This window comes from Salvelinus alpinus, chromosome 2, assembly GCF_045679555.1.
Source record: "Salvelinus alpinus chromosome 2, SLU_Salpinus.1, whole genome shotgun sequence".
Classification (NCBI taxonomy): domain Eukaryota; kingdom Metazoa; phylum Chordata; class Actinopteri; order Salmoniformes; family Salmonidae; genus Salvelinus; species Salvelinus alpinus.
The window spans coordinates 14859411-14882388 of NC_092087.1; the positions used below are offsets into that span (position 1 = coordinate 14859411).

At 42.4% G+C, this 22978-nt stretch overlaps 3 protein-coding genes across 4 annotated transcripts; 2 read left to right on the forward strand and 1 right to left on the reverse strand.

The window, feature by feature from the left end:
- Positions 1-255: 255 nt before the first annotated feature.
- LOC139554615 (putative nuclease HARBI1) lies at positions 256-3972 on the forward strand. 2 transcript variants are annotated; one of them, XM_071367580.1, is made up of 9 exons: positions 256-1252; positions 1343-1404; positions 1487-1573; positions 1661-1702; positions 1771-1944; positions 2024-2059; positions 2158-2712; positions 2782-3105; positions 3200-3972. In XM_071367580.1, the coding sequence occupies exons 1-6, from the start codon at positions 1150-1152 to the stop codon at positions 2057-2059; spliced, it is 504 nt and encodes a 167-aa protein (XP_071223681.1). In that variant the 5' UTR covers positions 256-1149; the 3' UTR covers positions 2158-2712; positions 2782-3105; positions 3200-3972. The 2 variants fall into 2 exon arrangements, with proteins under 2 accessions (XP_071223681.1, XP_071223671.1); XM_071367570.1 differs by lacking the exons at positions 256-1252; positions 1343-1404; positions 1487-1573; ... (1 more) ...; positions 1771-1944; positions 2024-2059 and having other exon boundaries at positions 2160-2712; positions 2782-2897; positions 2994-3105.
- A 1135-nt stretch (positions 3973-5107) lies between these two features.
- LOC139554636 (putative nuclease HARBI1) lies at positions 5108-8160 on the reverse strand. Its single transcript, XM_071367602.1, has 9 exons — positions 8071-8160; positions 7807-7983; positions 7655-7716; positions 7115-7572; positions 7000-7035; positions 6347-6901; positions 6162-6277; positions 5954-6065; positions 5108-5859 (listed from the first exon to the last, which is right to left on the reverse strand). Exons 6-9 carry the CDS (start codon positions 6816-6818, stop codon positions 5489-5491), a joined length of 1071 nt encoding a protein of 356 aa, XP_071223703.1. The 5' UTR covers positions 6819-6901; positions 7000-7035; positions 7115-7572; positions 7655-7716; positions 7807-7983; positions 8071-8160; the 3' UTR covers positions 5108-5488.
- Positions 8161-9042: 882 nt separating this feature from the next.
- Positions 9043-21041, forward strand: LOC139554646 (CD9 antigen-like). Its single transcript, XM_071367641.1, has 8 exons — positions 9043-9670; positions 13885-13987; positions 18061-18158; positions 18791-18865; positions 18972-19067; positions 19201-19266; positions 19596-19679; positions 19813-21041. The coding sequence occupies exons 1-8, from the start codon at positions 9602-9604 to the stop codon at positions 19876-19878; spliced, it is 657 nt and encodes a 218-aa protein (XP_071223742.1). The 5' UTR covers positions 9043-9601; the 3' UTR covers positions 19879-21041.
- Positions 21042-22978: the final 1937 nt, after the last annotated feature.

Consider the following 22978-nt stretch of genomic DNA (forward strand, 5'->3'; position numbering starts at 1 on the left):
TATAAACTATATTTTTTCTCCAATGTTTATTGAAAACATATATACATTTACACAATGAGCACTTGTTGTCGCTCAAATACACGCTCAAATACAGCTTGCAGTTGTTGGTAGCTAGCTAAAATCAGTCAAAACACCTCAAAACGAGACATTGTATAAAGAACAAGATGAAACTAGCTGAGACGAGTCACTTACGATTTCCCACATGGCAGTTTCGTGTCATTGCTGATAGTTAGCTACCTGGGGCCTGTTGCACAAAAGTAGAATTAAGACATCCGGGATAAATGACTCAGCTGAGCTCAATGAAGCCAAAACATGTGCGTCCAGGCTTAATTGGTTGCACAAAGACCAAGCCAGGATGAGCAGACACGGATTCATTAAGCCAGGTGAAACCAATCCTGGATAGGTGCGCGCTCACGGCTCACTCAAATAGACCCCGCCACAGATCACAGATGAACTGATTTACCATGGCAACTAGAGCCGCGTACTTTTCCCCGTGGGAAGCACAAATCCTCATGGAGGCATACGAGGAGGTAAAAGATATAATTAAGAAGAAAGGCAACACCGCCACAGTGATAAAGCAAAGAGAAAAAGCGTGGCAAAGTATTGCAGACCGCCTGAATGCGTAAGTAGTGCACAATTACACACTCACCGCTCCGCTGAAACATCACAATTACAATTCAAATATTTAATTCACATCTCCAAAAATGCAGTTGTACTGTAATTATGAAACGGTTAAATTTTTAATTGAAATGCACTGCAGATATGAGTGAAATTGTGTAAAGTAACTCCATCACACTGTATAAAGCTATGATAAATTTTTTGATATTTTTACTGAAAACAAGACAAAAATACCAAGTAATTTTTTGCAGTGTGACTCCATTAAATGTGTGTGTGTGTGTGTGTGTGTGTGTGTGTAGATTAAACATGAACGGGCCAAAACGGACATGGCAGCAGGTCAAAATCAAATACAAGAACATTCTGCAGAATGGTATGGTCCCTGACTAATATTTAACAAAGCACAAGCATATATTGTACCCAGAAGGTGCCTGCTCACACATTGTCTGTACTGTTTTAGCAGTGAAAAAGAATACCCACAGACAAGGCACGGGTGGTGGGTCACCAAAGGCTGACCTTACCCCAGCAGAGGACATGGCCTTGGAGCTAAATAAAGGCAGGCCCGTCTTAGAGGGGATCCCTGGGGGGAAAGAGACGAGCATAGGTTCCTCCCAAGATGCCACCCGCTTCATTCAAGGTATGTCCTTCCATCTCTACATGGGATACAACCACATTCATATTGAATCAATTTGGACTGTCTGACTTTGGTTTACCTATTGCCTTGCAGTGTCTGGCAGCACTGTGTTCCTGTTAGAGCCACCAGCACAAGCACCAGACGATGCTGATCCAGTGAGTACTCCATCAAAGGCATACTGTAGGCCTGGCATGTCTTGTCTACTAGCTTCAATATGAATCCGATTAAATGTGATAGGGTGAAGGCCCCAGTGCAGCAGCAACAGCACATGATGGAGACGATGATGAGGAGGAGACCATCTCTCTGGATTCCAGAAGGCATGAGGTATCATGTTAAGACTGTGAAAGTACTATTTACTCTACAATGGTGAGGAGTCCTCATCAAAATCAAAAAATCTAATTTCTTTTACAGGACCCAGATGCTATACAGTGGGAAAACCAGCCTGGCAACATAGTGCGTATTAATAAAAGGACACCACATCCTGCCAAATTCCAGCTGCGCTAATTGTATTGTGTTCACAGAGCTCACAAGCTATCAGAAAGTTGTATGGCAACCACCTCCGGCGCCAAATAGAACTGGCAGACATAGACATTCAGTACAAGAAGAAAAAGATGGAAAATCTTGCACTGGAGTCCGAAATAAAAAAGAGGACAATTAGGAAACTGGACCTTGAAATAAAAAAACTTGAGAGGGAGGTGAGATATGCCTTCAATGTACACTGTATGCTAACTGTAACACAAATGTATTAATCATTATTTTTCTTTCCTCCCCCAGCTCCAAGAAGATGACACAGCTCAAAATAAAAATTAGGTATATTCTCGTAAAGTCAAGTGAGCCATGACATATGAGCTCTTATTGTGAGCACACAGGACGGTGGCATCTTTCTAAGTTTTTTTTTATTTTCCCAGCAATCAGTACAACCAAGTCATCGTTATAAGGCATCGCCCTCTTTTGCCCACCCCCCCAGCACCAGGTGTGGCCACTAGCCTATATGAAGGCCCAAAATTGTGTGTTCCTTTCTGCTCTGACAATGGCATGCCCATTCGTGCGAGATGTGGTGGATGAAGAAGCACTTGTGCTGAGGAGAGCCTTCAGGCGAGAAAGGGTCTTCAGGGACCGGTTGGACCCACTGGCCTTCCCTGATGACCATCTATATGAAAGATACAGGTTTTTTGCAGATGGCATCAGGTATCTATGCAGACTACTGGGTCCCAGGATTAAGCACCGCACTGCACGGAGCCATGCACTGAGTGTGGAGCAAATGGTTTGTGTGGCCTTGCGCTTTTTTGCTAGTGGAGCCTTCCTGTACTCAGTGGGGGATGCAGAACAGCTGAACAAGGCCACAATTTGCCCCACAATAAGGAGTGTGTGTCTGGCGATCAAAGCATTAGCAGATGTCTTCATCTCCTTCCCTGGCCACAGAAGACTCTGTGACATCAAAGAGGAGTTCTATAGGATTGCAGGTAAGAGGATCTACAAATTACAGGACAACTGTTAACACATAGTAGGATACTCATTACTTTGTGTGACAGGTTTCCCCAATGTCATTGGTGCAGTGGACTGCACACACATAAGGATAAAAGCCCCCTCAGGTGCCCATGAGGCCGATTTTGTGAATAGGAAATCCTTTCACAGCATTAATGTTCAGGTGAACATAACTTTTTGATATTGTCCATTGACGAACACTCTGCATTGCCAGTGATGTGCATTGATTGGTGTAATATTCCTCATCTTATGATTTCAGATGGTCTGCAATGCTGACTGTGTGATCAGCAATGTTGTGGCAAAATGGCCTGGCTCAGTCCATGACTCCAGAATCTTTCGGGCCTCTGAAATCTATCAGTGCCTATCACAAGGTAAGCCATACAACCCCTATTTATAACCATCATGGCTGTGTCAAGAATATCACTGTGTTTATGAGGTAGTAATGATGAGATTTTGTGTTGACAGGTGAATTCTCTGGTGTGTTGCTGGGAGACAGGGGGTATGGCTGCCAGCCTTTTCTCCTGACACCTTTCACAGACCCCCAGGAAGCACAGCAGGCCTACAACCATGCCCATGCCAGGACCAGGGCCAGAGTTGAAATGACCTTTGGCCTCCTGAAGGCACGCTTTCACTGCCTTCACAAATTAAGGGTCAGCCCTGTTAGGGCATGTGATATTACTGTGGCTTGTGCTGTCCTCCACAATGTGGCCTGCCTGAGGAAGGAGAGGGCCCCCAGAGTGCCACCAGCCATGGACTGGGACAATCCGGCAATCTTCCCTGATGACGACAGTGGTCGGCTGCTGAGGGACCAATATGTGTTGAATTATTTTAGTTAGTATGTGTGCTTTCAATTTTGGTTAAATATGTCCTGCGGTGGCAGAGGAATTTGGGTTTTTTTGGGTTCGTTTTTTGACGAATTTGGCCTCTTATGATGTTTGTGCGGTATACTGTGTGTAATACAAGGCTGCAGGGAGGCTACTGCATCCATTCATTTGTCTGTTCAGTTGATGTGTATGGATTTGTCCTGCATTTATTTTAGTGTGCAGACATGCAGGGTGTGTTATATACAGACCTTTGAATGTGTATGTATCATTTTGTATAATATGCTTGGATTCTGTGCTTTCCATCTTGTAGAGTCACTGTGACTTCAGTTTCGAAAGGAGCTGATGGTTTACCTGCTTTGTTTTGTCCTTATTCAATAAAGGAACATAATGTTACACATTGTGTTTTTATATTCATATGGAATGTGTATTTGTTTATATGACAGAGTACTAGGGCCACACTGAAGAAAAAGGATAAAGTCATAAATTTATGAGGCTGGTTCTTTCTGCAGAAAAGCTACATATTGTTTTTACAGTTTTGATACTTATGACAATGTGATACTTAATATTCTGGCACATCAGCATGTCTTTGTTTATGAAACCATACTGAAGTACAATTTCACGAAATGCCCCACATCTGTCATTTTAACAACTGTCCTCCTTTAAAACAACTGGTTACAATATTATGACTTGTGTTTTTTTCCCCTCTGTGGCCCTAATATTCTATCATTTTATATATAGCCTTATAGTCTATGGGAAACTGTAAATTATCTAATGATAGCAACATCATCTAAAAATCATTTTTTAAGCCCCTGGGGCCTGTTGCACAAAACTAGGATAAGGGATTAAGCCAGGATATCTTGGTGATCCTGGCTCAATTGATCCGTAATCCGGTTGCACTAAAGATGGATAGGGGGCAGGAGGATATGTTATGGTATAAATTACCATGGAGATTTATTCTGTGGAGCTAGCCTGCTCCAGACCAGGCTAAATTCCAGGATCTATTTAATCTCATCCCTATTGTCAGTCAGCAGTCACCACAAATGGAAACCAATAGTTATTTCACTGCTCACTATACATTGTTATCACATATAACTAGACCCACTGTTATTTAAACGTTTGTGATCATTAATTTCAATGATTTTGGATAAAAAATGATTTTTAGATGTTGCTATCATTAGATAATTTACAGTTTCCCATAGACTATAAGGCTATATATAAAATGATAGAATATTAGGGCCACAGAGGGGAAAAAAACACAAGTCATAATATTGTAACCAGTTGTTTTAAAGGAGGACAGTTGTTAAAATGACAGATGTGGGGCATTTCGTGAAATTGTACTTCAGTATGGTTTCATAAACAAAGACATGCTGATGTGCCAGAATATTAAGTATCACATTGTCATAAGTATCAAAACTGTAAAAACAATATGTAGCTTTTCTGCAGAAAGAACCAGCCTCATAAATTTATGACTTTATCCTTTTTCTTCAGTGTGGCCCTAGTAGTCATATAAACAAATACACATTCCATATGAATATAAAAACACAATGTGTAACATTATGTTCCTTTATTGAATAAGGACAAAACAAAGCAGGTAAACCATCAGCTCCTTTCGAAACTGAAGTCACAGTGACTCTACAAGATGGAAAGCACAGAATCCAAGCATATTATACAAAATGATACATACACATTCAAAGGTCTGTATATAACACACCCTGCATGTCTGCACACTAAAATAAATGCAGGACAAATCCATACACATCAACTGAACAGACAAATGAATGGATGCAGTAGCCTCCCTGCAGCCTTGTATTACACACAGTATACCGCACAAACATCATAAGAGGCCAAATTCGTCAAAAAACGAACCCAAAAAAACCCAAATTCCTCTGCCACCGCAGGACATATTTAACCAAAATTGAAAGCACACATACTAACTAAAATAATTCAACACATATTGGTCCCTCAGCAGCCGACCACTGTCGTCATCAGGGAAGATTGCCGGATTGTCCCAGTCCATGGCTGGTGGCACTCTGGGGGCCCTCTCCTTCCTCAGGCAGGCCACATTGTGGAGGACAGCACAAGCCACAGTAATATCACATGCCCTAACAGGGCTGACCCTTAATTTGTGAAGGCAGTGAAAGCGTGCCTTCAGGAGGCCAAAGGTCATTTCAACTCTGGCCCTGGTCCTGGCATGGGCATGGTTGTAGGCCTGCTGTGCTTCCTGGGGGTCTGTGAAAGGTGTCAGGAGAAAAGGCTGGCAGCCATACCCCCTGTCTCCCAGCAACACACCAGAGAATTCACCTGTCAACACAAAATCTCATCATTACTACCTCATAAACACAGTGATATTCTTGACACAGCCATGATGGTTATAAATAGGGGTTGTATGGCTTACCTTGTGATAGGCACTGATAGATTTCAGAGGCCCGAAAGATTCTGGAGTCATGGACTGAGCCAGGCCATTTTGCCACAACATTGCTGATCACACAGTCAGCATTGCAGACCATCTGAAATCATAAGATGAGGAATATTACACCAATCAATGCACATCACTGGCAATGCAGAGTGTTCGTCAATGGACAATATCAAAAAGTTATGTTCACCTGAACATTAATGCTGTGAAAGGATTTCCTATTCACAAAATCGGCCTCATGGGCACCTGAGGGGGCTTTTATCCTTATGTGTGTGCAGTCCACTGCACCAATGACATTGGGGAAACCTGTCACACAAAGTAATGAGTATCCTACTATGTGTTAACAGTTGTCCTGTAATTTGTAGATCCTCTTACCTGCAATCCTATAGAACTCCTCTTTGATGTCACAGAGTCTTCTGTGGCCAGGGAAGGAGATGAAGACATCTGCTAATGCTTTGATAGCCAGACACACACTCCTTATTGTGCGGCAAATTGTGGCCTTGTTCAGCTGTTCTGCATCCCCCACTGAGTACAGGAAGGCTCCACTAGCAAAAAAGCGCAAGGCCACACAAACCATTTGCTCCACACTCAGTGCATGGCTCCGTGCAGTGCGGTGCTTAATCCTGGGACCCAGTAGTCTGCATAGATACCTGATGCCATCTGCAGAAAACCTGTATCTTTCATATAGATGGTCATCAGGGAAGGCCAGTGGGTCCAACCGGTCCCTGAAGACCCTTTCTCGCCTGAAGGCTCTCCTCAGCACAAGTGCTTCTTCATCCACCACATCTCGCACGAATGGGCATGCCATTGTCAGAGCAGAAAGGAACACACAATTTTGGGCCTTCATATAGGCTAGTGGCCACACCTGGTGCTGGGGGGGTGGGCAAAAGAGGGCGATGCCTTATAACGATGACTTGGTTGTACTGATTGCTGGGAAAATAAAAAAAAACTTAGAAAGATGCCACCGTCCTGTGTGCTCACAATAAGAGCTCATATGTCATGGCTCACTTGACTTTACGAGAATATACCTAATTTTTATTTTGAGCTGTGTCATCTTCTTGGAGCTGGGGGAGGAAAGAAAAATAATGATTAATACATTTGTGTTACAGTTAGCATACAGTGTACATTGAAGGCATATCTCACCTCCCTCTCAAGTTTTTTTATTTCAAGGTCCAGTTTCCTAATTGTCCTCTTTTTTATTTCGGACTCCAGTGCAAGATTTTCCATCTTTTTCTTCTTGTACTGAATGTCTATGTCTGCCAGTTCTATTTGGCGCCGGAGGTGGTTGCCATACAACTTTCTGATAGCTTGTGAGCTCTGTGAACACAATACAATTAGCGCAGCTGGAATTTGGCAGGATGTGGTGTCCTTTTATTAATACGCACTATGTTGCCAGGCTGGTTTTCCCACTGTATAGCATCTGGGTCCTGTAAAAGAAATTAGATTTTTTGATTTTGATGAGGACTCCTCACCATTGTAGAGTAAATAGTACTTTCACAGTCTTAACATGATACCTCATGCCTTCTGGAATCCAGAGAGATGGTCTCCTCCTCATCATCGTCTCCATCATGTGCTGTTGCTGCTGCACTGGGGCCTTCACCCTATCACATTTAATCGGATTCATATTGAAGCTAGTAGACAAGACATGCCAGGCCTACAGTATGCCTTTGATGGAGTACTCACTGGATCAGCATCGTCTGGTGCTTGTGCTGGTGGCTCTAACAGGAACACAGTGCTGCCAGACACTGCAAGGCAATAGGTAAACCAAAGTCAGACAGTCCAAATTGATTCAATATGAATGTGGTTGTATCCCATGTAGAGATGGAAGGACATACCTTGAATGAAGCGGGTGGCATCTTGGGAGGAACCTATGCTCGTCTCTTTCCCCCCAGGGATCCCCTCTAAGACGGGCCTGCCTTTATTTAGCTCCAAGGCCATGTCCTCTGCTGGGGTAAGGTCAGCCTTTGGTGACCCACCACCCGTGCCTTGTCTGTGGGTATTCTTTTTCACTGCTAAAACAGTACAGACAATGTGTGAGCAGGCACCTTCTGGGTACAATATATGCTTGTGCTTTGTTAAATATTAGTCAGGGACCATACCATTCTGCAGAATGTTCTTGTATTTGATTTTGACCTGCTGCCATGTCCGTTTTGGCCCGTTCATGTTTAATCTACACACACACACACACACACACACACACACATTTAATGGAGTCACACTGCAAAAAATTACTTGGTATTTTTGTCTTGTTTTCAGTAAAAATATCAAAAAATTTATCATAGCTTTATACAGTGTGATGGAGTTACTTTACACAATTTCACTCATATCTGCAGTGCATTTCAATTAAAAATTTAACCGTTTCATAATTACAGTACAACTGCATTTTTGGAGATGTGAATTAAATATTTGAATTGTAATTGTGATGTTTCAGCGGAGCGGTGAGTGTGTAATTGTGCACTACTTACGCATTCAGGCGGTCTGCAATACTTTGCCACGGTTTTTCTCTTTGCTTTATCACTGTGGCGGTGTTGCCTTTCTTCTTAATTATATATTTTACCTCCTCGTATGCCTCCATGAGGATTTGTGCTTCCGACGGGGAAAAGTACGCGGCTCTAGTTGCCATGGTAAATCAGTTAATCTGTGATCTGTGGCGGGGTCTATTTGAGTGAGCCGTGAGCGCGCACCTATCCAGGATTGGTTTCACCTGGTTTAATGAATCCGTGTCTGCTCATCCTGGCTTGGTCTTTGTGCAACCAATTAAGCCTGGACGCACATGTTTTGGCTTCATTGAGCTCAGCTGAGTCATTTATCCCGGATGTCTTAATTCTACTTTTGTGCAACAGGCCCCTGGTCATCCATAATCACAACAAGAGATTTTTACCCCATTAAAGTGTCGATATCGGTTTCGTGACGTTGTCAGCTAACCCAGCTATCTGATTAATCTCTACACTCACGAGTCAATGACAGAAAATGGGCGGTCCGACAACTAGTGTAAAATTCCTCTACAGATATAACAATGAGACAGATATTTCACTGGATGTATAAATGAGAAGCATCCGATGTGCGGATCCACTCACTACCAAATAGGGTAGTGCGGGGAAGCCCACTGGCGGGCTGTGGGAGAAGATGGAACGACATGGATTTTGGCCGACATTTTGCAAATCTTCTCATCAATTAAACATTTGATCTCAATACAGTTTCTGTTCCCAAAACTAGAATCTGTTATGAACGGAACGGACCAAGTTTTGTAGACTTCACCCTTTGCAAAAGTTTGTAAAAATCGCGCTGTTTAGGAGTGCAACGGCGAATTGAGTTAATGCACACGCGCACATCACGGAAATATGCAGATGTAAACTAGAACGCGCCAATAGGATATTGCTAGCGCGTGCTTGGCTCTGCCCACCTCCTTGCTTGTTCTGCCCACTCTGACTCATTTGTTGTTATTGGAAATGACAAGTTCTGGTCTATCTTGGTTTCCTTAAAAATCTTTGGCTCCTGCAATTATTTTGAGATTGCAGCGCGGGTTGTATGGTTGATGTCCAGTTATTTCCAACCCACATTTTTGAACAAAGTCTCACTCTCTTCTTGATCTTGTATTAGGATCTAGGATTTTTTTTAAACTCTGGAATCATGAGTAAAGTGCAAGGTGGGATGAAATGCGTGAAATATCTCCTTTTCGTTTTCAACTTCATATTATGGGTAAGTGTTGGTCCTACTATCGATCAATTAATATACAGTTATTCAATCATAAACAAGGTTGTATGTGTGCATAATTGATCGTGACTCCTTATAAATTGCGGATGCATTTTGCAGCGAGTGAATCTCTCACGCTGGTTGAAGCCGATTCATTTATATTCTTATCTAGGTCTGGAGGGAAACTTAATTTCGTTTAAGGTCTGTCTCTGCAATGTTATCTGATTTTTATCAGAGTTATCAATATAACTCGTTTCTTTTTTCCACGTATGTTGTTACCAATAGTAGTCTTATTCAGACGGATGAGATAGGACTTCCTCACACATACACACACGTACTGTACACACACACATTCTCTTTCTATTCTCATCCTTCTTTAACCATGATGTGGCACATTGTACCATCTGAATTTAATGTATAACGTCAACAAAATGCGTGAATTAACTATGTTAACAACTATTATATGTCTGCAAAAAGTATGTTCAAATTACATTTTCAAATTAAATCGTATTTGTCACATGCGCCGAATACAACAGGTGTAGACTTTACCGTGAAATGCTTACTTAACAAGCCCTTAACCAACAATGAAGTTCAAGAAATAGAGTTGGAAAATATTTACTGAATAAACTAAAGTAAAAAATATATATATATATATCAAAAAGTGACAAGAAAATTACATAACAATAAGAGGCTTTATACAGTCTCACTATGTTGCTGTGAGTCAAACATAGCATAGGCCTATGAATTTGTTGCAGAACTGCAGTTTGTTTCTACATTTCCAACATAGCTATCTATGATAATAGAAATCCTATTAAATAACTAGATGGGATATGTCATAAAACCTCACTGTTCCAGACTGGGGCGGAAAAGGCAGCCATATTGGTCAGGGAGACATCCAAACCTGTCTAATTGGAATGAATGGCAGTAGAGGAATAATCTTGATTTTTCTTATGTAGGAAAATAAAAGTTATGTGATATATCAGAAATTGTGTAATAGTATTATTGTCACTACATTATTAATTAAAATATAGTTTCCATGGGTTTTATACCAATTTTCCGATAAATAGCCTAAAATATGTAAACAGACCATACATGTCTCCATGTTTTGTTTCATTGGAAAGCTGTGAGTGCTATTATATAATACAATATCAGTACTTGTTGCATTTACAACTTGTCTAAGTCTTATCATCAACTGATTTCAGTCAGTGTATGTCTGTGGATGTACTGCATTGTTTGAATGGAATGTTGGCATAAACTTCTTAAAATCAATCCCATATACTATGATCTTACAAAAAAAAGGTTTTAAATTCTCTAGTTCAGCCAGTATTAAAAACAGTCAAATGCTGCTCAAAGATGCCCTCTGGTGGTCAAACTAGCACTAACTAGCATTAATGGCAACAATGGCTGACACTAAAATAACGCGCCATAGAATTCTGCGGCAGCCCGCAAGCTGTGCTGCAGTACGACGCAACTTTTAAAGGAAGTCCCAGTCGGTATTAGATAGAACGTCGCGGCCCTACCCGCCAGTGTGGAAACAACCAGTGCTTACCTAGGTTACCCCATTGGCTCACACCAAAAACATGACCTTTTTTAAACACAATTTTCTTGTCTGCTTGTTTTAGTCAATTACAAAACTACATTTAAGAAAAGTCCAACATGTCTAAAGATAACTTTAGCTTTTCGGCACGTTTTGTTATTTCTGCATAACAGAAAATTAGCTATGAAGTTGGCTCTTTTATACTGTGGGTCAATGGCAATTTTTTTTTTGTTTCCCTCAATTTGTGGGCGTGGGTGAATATCGACTCAGACTATTAGCAGTGAATCTGAAACATTTATGGAATCATTCCTCTAAAGCTGGCTAGCTAGCTATCAAACATACAGTGCAGATACATTCTTAAAATGCATTATTTTTATTTTTTCATTTCACCTTTATTTAACCAGTTAGGTCAGTTGAGAACAAGTTCTCATTTACAACTGCGACCTGGCCAGGATAAAGCAAAGCAGTGCGACAAAAACAACAACAGAGTTGTTACACATAAACAAACGTACAGTCAATAACATAATAGAACATTTTTATCTCAGCACTGGCAAATCATGGTTGACCAACTCCCTGACTAAAATGTCTGACATTTAGGCCGTCATAAGAAGGTTAATCTCCATTCTAGTTTTCTAACTCCTAATTCTATGGCTATGATGGCTCACCACATTTCCGACCCCCCTCCCATGAACAATTTGGCATTGTGATGTTATTTTTTTTCTGGGAATGTGTTGAGTTTTGTCAGAGGCGGGGGGGGTCTGTTTTAGTCACATCTTAAAGAAGGCTGTTGGTATTTTAGAACAGACTTTGCTCATTCTTGGAATATCAAGTTTACATTTGCTTATTGCCTGGAAACCCGACGTTGAATTGCATTTAATTCTAGGGAAGAAATTTGCGTTTGAATCAGTCAAGTTTTCTCTCACAACCTCTACAAGACAGAATGTTGAATACAATTATATTTTAACATACTTTACCGGTTGTCTGTGCGGTTGGTCCTTTTAGCGGTGAGAATATATTCACAGGAAAGTATAATTACATCGACATTTCAAAGCGCTGGTATTGTGTTCAGATTTCTATCACCTGAAGTGGGCACACAAGATAAAAATACATGAACAAGACGCATGCATACTTGCCCGAGCTCATGCACGTGCTTACATGGTTCTGTGCATGCTGCAGGTGATAGAAATCTGAACACATTGCCAGCGCTTTAAAAAACATAGGATATATTGTCTCACATTCTTACCGGCCAAAAGGACCAACTGTATGGACAACCTGTAAAGTATGTTAAAATATTATTTTATTCAACATTCTGGCTTGTAGAGGTTATGAGAGGAAACTTGCTTGATTCAAACGCTAATTTCTGCCCGAAACGTCGGGTTTCCAGGCCAACTTGCTAATGGACTTTTAGGCCTTTACCCGAAGAATAAGGGAACAATGCTATCAGATATTATCTAACAATTGTTGTCACATTGCTAATATATGTGTTCATATATGAAGTTTTTAAAAAGTTTTCTTAAAGTACCTTTTTTGACCAATGTGTCACGTTTCTGAAACTGAAATACAAATACATTGTTCTTGATGATATACGTAATATTATGGATATTAGAGTATCTCTGTTCCCGACTTTACGATCTAGAGCTCTCTGCCCACAGTAAGACAATTGGTCATCCCCAGAGTGGTGTCACTTCGTCAGACAGGAGCCCTTTGTGCCCAGTTATGAGACAAAAGCAGCAGCGTTGTGAGCTGAGCCAATGAGGGCAGGGTCATAGTGGTGAGGAGAAAGCCAAAGAGGGCGGGGTGGTAGTGGACACAGCTTGAGGCTGAGACACCACGGGCTGCTCTGCCCTGTCTAGGTTTTAGCTGTAGGCACAGATGTAGTATTAGTTTACCCTCTGCCTATCCCTCTGCTTATTCATCCCCATTAGGGGTTTAAAATGTAACACTGACCTTAGGTCAGCGTCTTGGGGCCGTGTCTACTTTGGCTGCCCCTCAACATGGTGCTCTGAAGGCCGAAGGCCCCAGAGGTTAAAAGCAGACTAGTTAGCACGTGTTACTTTTTTATTACAACATAATACCATTAGATTTCTACTATGTGCAGTAATGGTTGAAAACAACTGTTTATGGTGTATGGATTTTTAATAGGACACAGAGGACACACAAGGGCTATGGTTAGTTGTGAAGTCAATTATTTTCGTACTGGCTGTTCCTTTTAATGAAAACAGCCATTTTTGAGAGTTGTTTTTTTTCTGAGTAAAATGTTTTATTGAGGAGTCTGCCCAAGGGTATCTGCTCAGCCTCTATGTAAGGCCAGGCAGCACATGGATGGAATACCACCTTGTATCTGGTAAGGCTGTCATGGGGATCAGTGCTGTGCAGTGTCCTGATCTGTTCTCAAGGTCAACTCTAGACAATGTTATTATTAATAGACACCAGTCAGTCTGTATCTCATCTATATCATGATTTAATAAAGGTTACGGTTCATGATGACATAAAAACAAAGAATGTATACAAGATTGTGCAGAATGGGTTAATTGATTGTCAATGTGTTGCATTGTTAAACAGTGAATATCTGTATAACAATGTTGATGATTAATGAATACATGTATTTATTTATTTCCACTAAATGTTATACAGTGAATATTGGTGTATGTTTATGCTTGATCTCTCCTTTTCTGCACCCCAGCTGTGTGGCTCATTTGTGTTGGCAGTGGGATTATGGCTGAGGTTTGACCCAGAGACAGTCCAGCTCCTGACTGGAGAGGAAGCCCCTGAGACCTTCTTCATAGGTGAGTCCAGTTCACAGTGAGACCAGGAGCCCAGACCAGCTGAACACCCTCCCAACTGTTCTATTGGAATTAGTTACCAGTCTCGTGTTTAGTATGGCATAACATAACCATAGCAAAATGCTAACATCTCCTCTGTTTCAAAAAAGGTTTTCAAAAAATGTCCTCACATTTCCTTGTACGGAACACAGCCCAGCTACCTACAATGTTCACTAGCGTAGGAATACGTTTGAAGTACAGTATTTACTACGATAGTAACTTACAACATTAACAATGTTTACACTGTATTTCTGATCAATTTGATGTTATTTTAAAGGACAAGAAATGTGCTTTTCTTTAAAAAACAAGGACATTTCTAAGTGACCCCAAACTTTTGAATGTTAGTGTACACAATCCATGTCTCAATTGTCTCAATGTTTAAAAATCCTTCTTTAACCTGTCTTCTCCCCTTCATCTACACTGATTGAAGTGGATTTAACAAGTGACATCAGCTTTTACCTGGATTCACCTGGTCAGTCTATGTCACTCAGTGTATATGCTATGACAGGAATCTTACCTTTTTGATGGCTTATTCTATTAGAGTCAGCAGTCAATTGCCTGTGGGTCATCATCCCCTTTTAGAACATAATCACAGGTTTATTCTTGCAACAACAAACATATTTCCCACGTGAGCTTTTTGAAGAGAACGTGCTTGGAGGGGCATTTTCCTGAGCGTCCAATTATATGAAAACGATAACAATAACATTCACACAATACCTTCTCAACGTTCAGTATTAAGTACACTTCAGTTCAGTGTTCCATACAATAGCATCTCTCTCAATGGGTCTCCAACATGAAAATTAGTAGAATGCAGCCTATTCTTGTTACTCCCATTTAGAGCATGACCTAAAATGGTGACTTCAATTCATCAGCTCTTCACCATGCCTTCACCCAGTTGGCTGCTGCCCTCAGGGTGCTCTGAGGCTACAGTCTCCTAGCGACCGCCACTCCCATCAGCCAGAAAGTCATGATATCATCAAACATTGCGTCATTCATTGCACATTGTGATATTGACATCTGGTGTCAACTTCTTGATTCAATCCTAGTTAAATGCAGTAAAAGAAGATCTGGATAGATGCCCAAGCTTTGGGATGATGTATGTAATGTAGCTGGTTATGATAACACTATCAAGTTAATTTTGGCTTTCAATGCAAATGTCATACCAGCGCTTGCCTGGGCATCCAAACCATGTGGCACAAAGAGAGCTTCTTACCCAACATAGTGACCTCTGAGTTTGGTAATAGACTCTTAGAAAAAAGGGTTCCAAAAGGGTTCTTCAGCTATCCCCATAGGAACACCCTTTTTGGTTCCAGGTAGAACAGAACCCTTTTGGCTTCTACCTGGAACCAAAAAGCGTTCTCTTAGGGAGACAGCCGAATAACCCTTTTAGGTTCTAGATAGCACTTTATTTTCTTCTAAGAGTCTATTGGTTGTAGCCAACAATACATGCATAACCATGTGTTCTTATCCATTTAATTTCACATTTAATGTGGAGACGTTGCAACCAAAAAAAAATTCACTACGATTGATCATGCTTTTATCATATTGCCTTGGCAACACAAGACGCATATAATCTTGGGCTGCATAAGAACCATAGGAGAGAGAAAGGCCTTATTGCAGCTGTCCCGACGAGACAAGTCCAGACTGAACAGACAGAGATACCATAGAGGGGCAAGATACAGCATTCCATACGGATGATTCACTTTCCATTCTGTCACTTCTGTGTCTGTCTAAGCTGAGACAAGCCTATGGGGAGCAGCCACAGTAGATTTGCACACTGAACTCTTAAAGATTTGCATTGCCCATTGCTATCCTCCACCAATGCTGGGCCAACACAGAAGTGCAAATGCTTAGATATGGCAGATATTGATAAGGATGAGTGCTGTACATGTGTTGGGAAGGTCTCTCTTATCAACGTCGCTAGCTTTGTTTGTGTAAAGCAAGGCACCTGTCTTGTCTCATGGTGTTTTCCATTGCTAAGCAGGAGATCAGCTTTGAGCTCAGCCAGCCCTCTTGTTCCCAGTTTCCTAACCCCAACCACAGTGCAGCCACAGTGGACGCTTCGCCACACCTCCTGTCTATTGTTCTTTAAGCAACGAAAACAACCTTGGCGCACCACGGCCCCAATGTGGTTTAATTAGGCAGCCATAGCAGTTCCTGCCTGTGTCGTTGATTAAGCCCTGAACACGAAGCATGGGGACTGCCCTGGTGTACCATTACTACCCTATCACAGGGCTGGTAGTGAGAGGTGTAGGAGGGCAACACAGGACTGGTAGTGAGGGGTATGGGGGGGCACCACAGGGCTGGTAGTGAGGGGTATGGGGGGGCACCACAGGGCTGGTAGTGAGGGGTGTGGGGGGGCACCACAGGGCTGGTAGTGAGGGGTGTGGGTGGGCACCACAGGGCTGGTAGTGAGGGGTGTGGGTGGGCACCACAGGGCTGGTAGTGAGGGGTGTGGGTGGGCACCACAGGGCTGGTAGTGAGGGGTGTGGGTGGGCACCACAGGGCTGGTAGTGAGGGGTGTGGGTGGGCACCACAGGGCTGGTAGTGAGAGGTGTAGGAGGGCAACACAGGGCTGGTAGTGAGGGGTATGGGGGGGCACCACAGGGCTGGTAGTGAGAGGTGTAGGAGGGCACCACAGGGCTGGTAGTGAGGGGTATGGGGGGGGCACCACAGGGCTGGTAGTGAGGGGTGTGGGGGGACCCACAGGGCTGGTAGTGAGGGGTGTGGGTGGGCACCACAGGGCTGGTAGTGAGGGGTATGGGGGGGCACCACAGGGCTGGTAGTGAGGGGTATTGGGGGGCACCACAGGGCTGGTAGTGAGGGGTGTGGGTGGGCACCACAGGGCTGGTAGTGAGGGGTATGGGGGGGCACCACAGGGCTGGTAGTGAGGGGTATGGGGGGGCACCACAGGGCTGGTAGTGAGGGGTGGGTGGGCATCACAGGGCTGGTAGTGAGGGGGACATCACAGGGCTGGTAGTGAGGGGAACATCACAGGGCTGGTAGTGAGGGGGACATCACAGGGCTGGTAGTGAGGGGAACATCACAGGGCTGGTAGTGAGGGGGACATCACAGGGCTTGTAGTGGGAGGGGGACATCACATGGCTTGTAGTGGGAGGGGGACATCACATGGCTTGTAGTGGGAGGGGGACATCACAGGGCTGGTAGTGAGGGGGACATCACAGGGCTGGTAGTGAGGGGGACATCACAGGGCTGATAGTGGGAGGAGGGGGACATCACAGGGCTGATAGTGGGAGGGGGGGACATCACAGGGCTGGTAGTGAGGGGGAGGGGGACATCACAGGGCTGGTAGTGAGGGGGGGGGGGGCATCACAGGGCTGGTAGTGAGGGGGGGGCATCACAGGGCTGGTAGTGAGGGGGGGGACATCACAGGGCTGGTAGTGAGGGGGGGTTATTATCTTTCCTACTCTTTGTGTTGATAGGGGTAATGTTGCTCAAGCAGGGGTGGAGCAGCTAACGACATGCACATGCCTCTGAAAATGAGTGTTGTGTTGATGAGAGACATTGTAGAGAAATGTACTGCTGCAAGTTTAGCAAAGATGTGCGTTGGATTACCTTAGCAACACCAAGATATTCCGGGTTTACAAAATATATTCAAATCAACCGAGAGGCACTTTGAATAATGTGCAATTAGCACTTTGAAGTGGGAAAGTACCTTGTTTTAATGACACTTTTCACAGCTGTCAGGATTTTGCATCTCCTTTCAGCTCCTGTATTTTCCACATCTGACACTTCAGAATGTTAACATGTTAGCTGTATTATATACGGGATATTCCTACACTTCAGAATGTTAACATGTTAGCTGTATTATATACGGGATATTCCTACACTTCAGAATGTTAACATGTTAGCTGTATTATATACGGGATATTCCTACACTTCAGTTTGCAGTTATCTAGATTGTGTTGCTGCATGGTTTGGTCCATGTGCAACAATCTTTCTTAATGCTATCTCCATCTGTTTATTCACTGAACCCCCCCCCCCCCCCCGCTCACTCTCTGTCTATCTCTCCTCAGCCGTGTACATACTGATTGGTGCAGGTGGGGGAATGACACTGGTGGGATTCTTTGGTTGCTGTGGAGCTGTGAAGGAGTCACAGTGTCTTCTTGCGTCGGTGGGTAATTGGTGGGAGTTTTACCTTAGGCACCTGTCTCTGTTCAGTGGAATGCAATTTTAACTTAGCTCTACCCAACCATTTTGAGTCAACACAAGCCTCCCACTGGGCACAGACGTCAATTCAATGTCCATTCCACGTTGGTTCAACATAATTGCATTGAACTGACGTGAAAACAACATTGATTCCGCCAGTGTGTGCCCGGTGGGCTTCTCTTATGAGTATACTGTCAGCAGGCCCTGAGTTTTTACTAACCATATGTCCTGATCTGGGAAAAATCCTGGCCATATGTACAGGATACTGTATGGTAGGCTATGCATTAAAATGAACTGGGTGGTTCGAGCCCTGAATGCTGATTGGCTGACAGCCGTGGTATATCAGACGGTATACCATGGGTATGACAACATTTCTTTCTACTGCTTTAGTTATGTTGGTAACCAGTTTATAATAGCAATAAGGCACCTCAGGGGGTTGTGGTATATGGCCAATATACCACGGCTAAGGGCTGTATCCAGGAACTCCGCGTTGCATTGTGCATTAGAACAGCCCTTAGTCGTGGTATATATTGGCGATATACCACACCCCCTCAGGCCTTATTGGTTTAATATGTCACTGCCCTCTCTGTTTTGCAGTTCTTTGCCTGCCTTCTTGTAATCGTTGGTGCAGAGGTTGCTGCAGGTGTGTTTGGATTCATGAGCAAAGACAAGGTATATCCACTCGAATCAATGTTCTGATATTAAACTTGAATGAAAGACAATTTATTGATACTGCAATCTCTGACTAATTTCAATTCATCCTTAATCTATCTTTTAGATCATTGAAGATGTTCAAAAGTTCTACAGTGAATCTATTTCAGAAGGTTCTGAAAATTCCAACCGGACGGCAATAGCAGCAATTTACCACACTGTTGTGAGTTAAACTACAGTTTTCTTTATGCTCTCATTAAGTACTTATTGATCATGTCACATTGTCAATGTTGTCCATTTCTATGTTTTGATATGCTATATTTATTTGTTATATTCTGTTTTTTTTCCATTTGTAGCTGAATTGCTGTGGGGACTCAGTGACTAACCCGTCTATGTGTCTTCCTGGTGATGAAGACCTAAAGGTACAAACAACTCTTCCTGCTGCAGTATCATACATTCCTCTAGGTGGCAGTATAACCCCATTGAAAACAACATTGTTTACCGTAGTTCCAGTCTGATAGCCATTACTTTAGGCCGGCTGTTATCTATTTTACCTAATTTCAAATTAGATTATTAATATCTAGTTTTATAGGCTAGTTATAGTACAGTGGTACCTATAGCTGTGCTTAGATCATGGGTTTCAGAGATAATGTATGCTCTATAGAGGCTAATGAATTTACCCTAATGTTCTCTTATTAAGAAAAAGTGAATAAAGGTATTGTAAGTGATATTATGCTATGTGTGTTTCCAGAACTGTCTGAATGCAATAATGGACTTTTTCAATGAAAAGCTCTACATTATCGGATATGTGGGGATTGGTGTTGCAGGAGTAATGGTAAGAATCTTACTGACACTCGGGCACAAATTACATATGGTAACTCGTTATATAATTATTTTTAAAATGTTACAAGAAATCTGCATAAAACTGTATTACAAGCTTATAATATCGTTTTTTGTTCTCTCCTCAGGTCATTGGTATGATCTTCAGTATGGTCCTCTGCTGTGCAATTCGGAACAACAGGGAGGTGATCTAGAAAAACCCATTAGCTCCGGCCTTACCCCTCCTACCCTGCAGGCTTAATATCGACTCACCAGCTCTTCATCATCACAATGCCGGAACAAGGAGGGTACATCACATCTGGGATGGAGGACAGGGGAGCATTTTTTAACACAGACATTCCCCGTCCCCTGGACAGAGGCAGTTAGTCCAGGCCCCCTCTCTCTCCTTTGGCATCTCTGTGACCTGAATAACTGGCCTCTTACTGCACTCCTCTCCAAGCACAACGTGGCTCAGCATTTGGCACTACTCTGAGACATTCCTCATTTTTCGCATCCTCTAACACTGCTAGCGTTCCATGTTCATGTAACGTCTTCCTCTTTGACGCAGGAATGTGATGGCTGAGGAGCATTGCTGTATACAAACTGTTTTTAACGTTATTTATTCAATGTCTTGTAACCTCAGTTTAAGGGTTAATTTTGTGTACAGAGCTACTGTAGTCGTACGTTGTCTGCTTGTAAAGTTGTATTTAGGTCAGTAATCTTAACTTCAGTCATTGAGTTTTACATAACTGTTTTTGGGACTTGCACTTACTGTATGCATCATACATTTCATTACTCACTAAATGTCTCAAATGTGTATCTTTGTATAGACAAGCCCAAGCAACCTATTCCTACCACAGCTGCATATTTTACTTTAACAAACCGTGTTGTTTTCCTTTGCTTGGCCCGTCAGAATAGTGTTGCTCTGCTACAAGCAAACCCTGCACCTTTTGTTGGAAAAGAGCTGATTTCAACTTGACCAACAGACATTCATTTGTCATTAATATTCTGTGTCAGGAGGCAGCTACATTTTATGAAGCACCGTACTGTCATTATTTTAATGTCCAACCTGGATGTTCAAGCCTTTTTGCATTGTCCTGTGTGAGGTCTCAGAGAACACGTGTGAACTGTTCCAGTGAGTTAAAATTCATTCAAAATATACACTATCTAGTGGGTGTTAATATTGTTTGCACACAGTTGGTGCACACTGTTGTAGATCCAGGTTATGTATGCTTATAATGTCAAACAAAAAAGAAGACATTGAATGCTTTTATTTTATCAGCATGTCCATTTGGTAAAATGAGTTCTGTTTCTATCCTATTTAAATGTTTATGGATCTCCCGTGAGAAAGCTAAAAGAAATTAAACAATTTAACCTAGTTAATAGCAGAAAGCTATTAGTTGTATTTGACAAACATTAGGGATGTGGGGGTCTGTTGATTGTTCACCCGCAACTCATAATAACCCATCCTCAACCGCCCGACTATATGTGATAATGGTCAAATCTGATGCCCGACGCTAACCAGCAAATATAGAAAATGCACTGTACAGTTCCCATTTTTCGCTTGAACATTTTTTTATTGAAAAATTACGTTTTAACATACAGGTAAGCCCTAAAGCTTAGGTTTACGCACTAACGCCAGATAAAAAATTATGAAAACCGGGAACACTACCTGACACCAAGCATCATAACACATTATGAAATGGTCATAATAACCATGTCATAATATGTCATAACAGCTGACATAACTTGTCATGACACATATATTTGAACCTGTTGTGACATATATTGCGTTATTTTATGGTTGGTTATGACACCTACATAAGAGTGTCAAAACCTACCACGGTAGTTATTTTATGGTTGGTTATGACACCTACATAAGAGTGTCAAAACCTACCACGGTAGTTATTTTATGGTTGGTTATGACACCTACATAAGAGTGTCAAAACCTACCACGGTAGTTATTTTATGGTTGGTTATGACACCTACATAAGAGTGTCAAAACCTACCACACAACGCAAAACATTCCATTACACCATAGCCTACTCATCAACAGCATGTTTATGTTATATAACATTTTCTGAAATTGACCATATTAAAATATTGTTGTAATTGGGTACACATTGCTGTCAGACTTGCACCTACCCCAATGCTCTCTTTCTGATGACAGGGATGAACGCAGGAACAGATTTCAGGAGCAGGACAAGACACCCTCTTTTTGACTGATGACTGACATAAGGGCATGCACATGACAGGCCTATCTGACTTATATGATTATGATGGTCATAATGCTTCTTGACAGTGTCATTAAGTATCTTTTTTACAAGTTAAAATATGATGAAAAAAACACGACTGTAAATAATTCCTTACAACAACAAAGGACTTAAGAAACAAACTTTCAAACGAAAGGAAACTTCTTGGCAGGGAAAAAACACATTTGAATAAATATGGGTTTTGACACTTATGTAGGTGTCATAACCAGCCATAAAATAACTACCGTGGTAGGTTTTGATACTCTTATGTAGGTGTCATAACCAACCATAAAATAACACAATATATGTCACAGGTGTTATGACATAAACTACATGACCAAAACCAAAAGTATGTGGACACCTGCTCGTCGAACATCTCATTCCAAAATCATGGGCATTAATATGGAGTTGGTACCCCCTTTGCTGCCATAACAGCCTCCACTCTTCTGGGAAGGCTTTCTACTAGATGTTGGAACATTGCTGCAGGGACTTGCTTCCATTCAGTAACAAGAGCATTAGTGTGGTCGGGCACTGATGTTGGGAGATTAGGCCTGCTTGCAGTCGGCGTTCCAATTCATCCCAATGGTGTGGAGGTCAGGGCTCTGTGCAGGCCAGTCAAGTTCTTCCACACCGATCTCGACAAACCATTTCTGTATGGACCTTGCTTTGTGCACGGGGCCTTGTCATGCTGAAACAGGAAAGGGCCTTCCCCAAAATGTTGCCACAAAGTTGGAAGCAGAAAATCGTCTAGAATGTAATTGTATGCAGTAGCATTAAGATTTCCCTTCACTGGAACTAAGGGGCCAAGCCTGAACTATGAAAAACAGCCCCAGACCATTATTCCTCCTACACCAAACTTTACAGTTGGCACTGCATTGGGGCAGGTAGCGTTCTCCTGGCATCCGCCAAACCCAGATTAGTCCGTCGGACTGCCAGATGGTGACGTGACTCATCAATCCAGAGAACGGATTTCCACTGCTCCAGAGTCCAATGGTGGCGAACTATACACCACTCCAGCCGACGCTTGGCATAAAGCATGGTGATCTTAGGCTTGTGTGCGGCT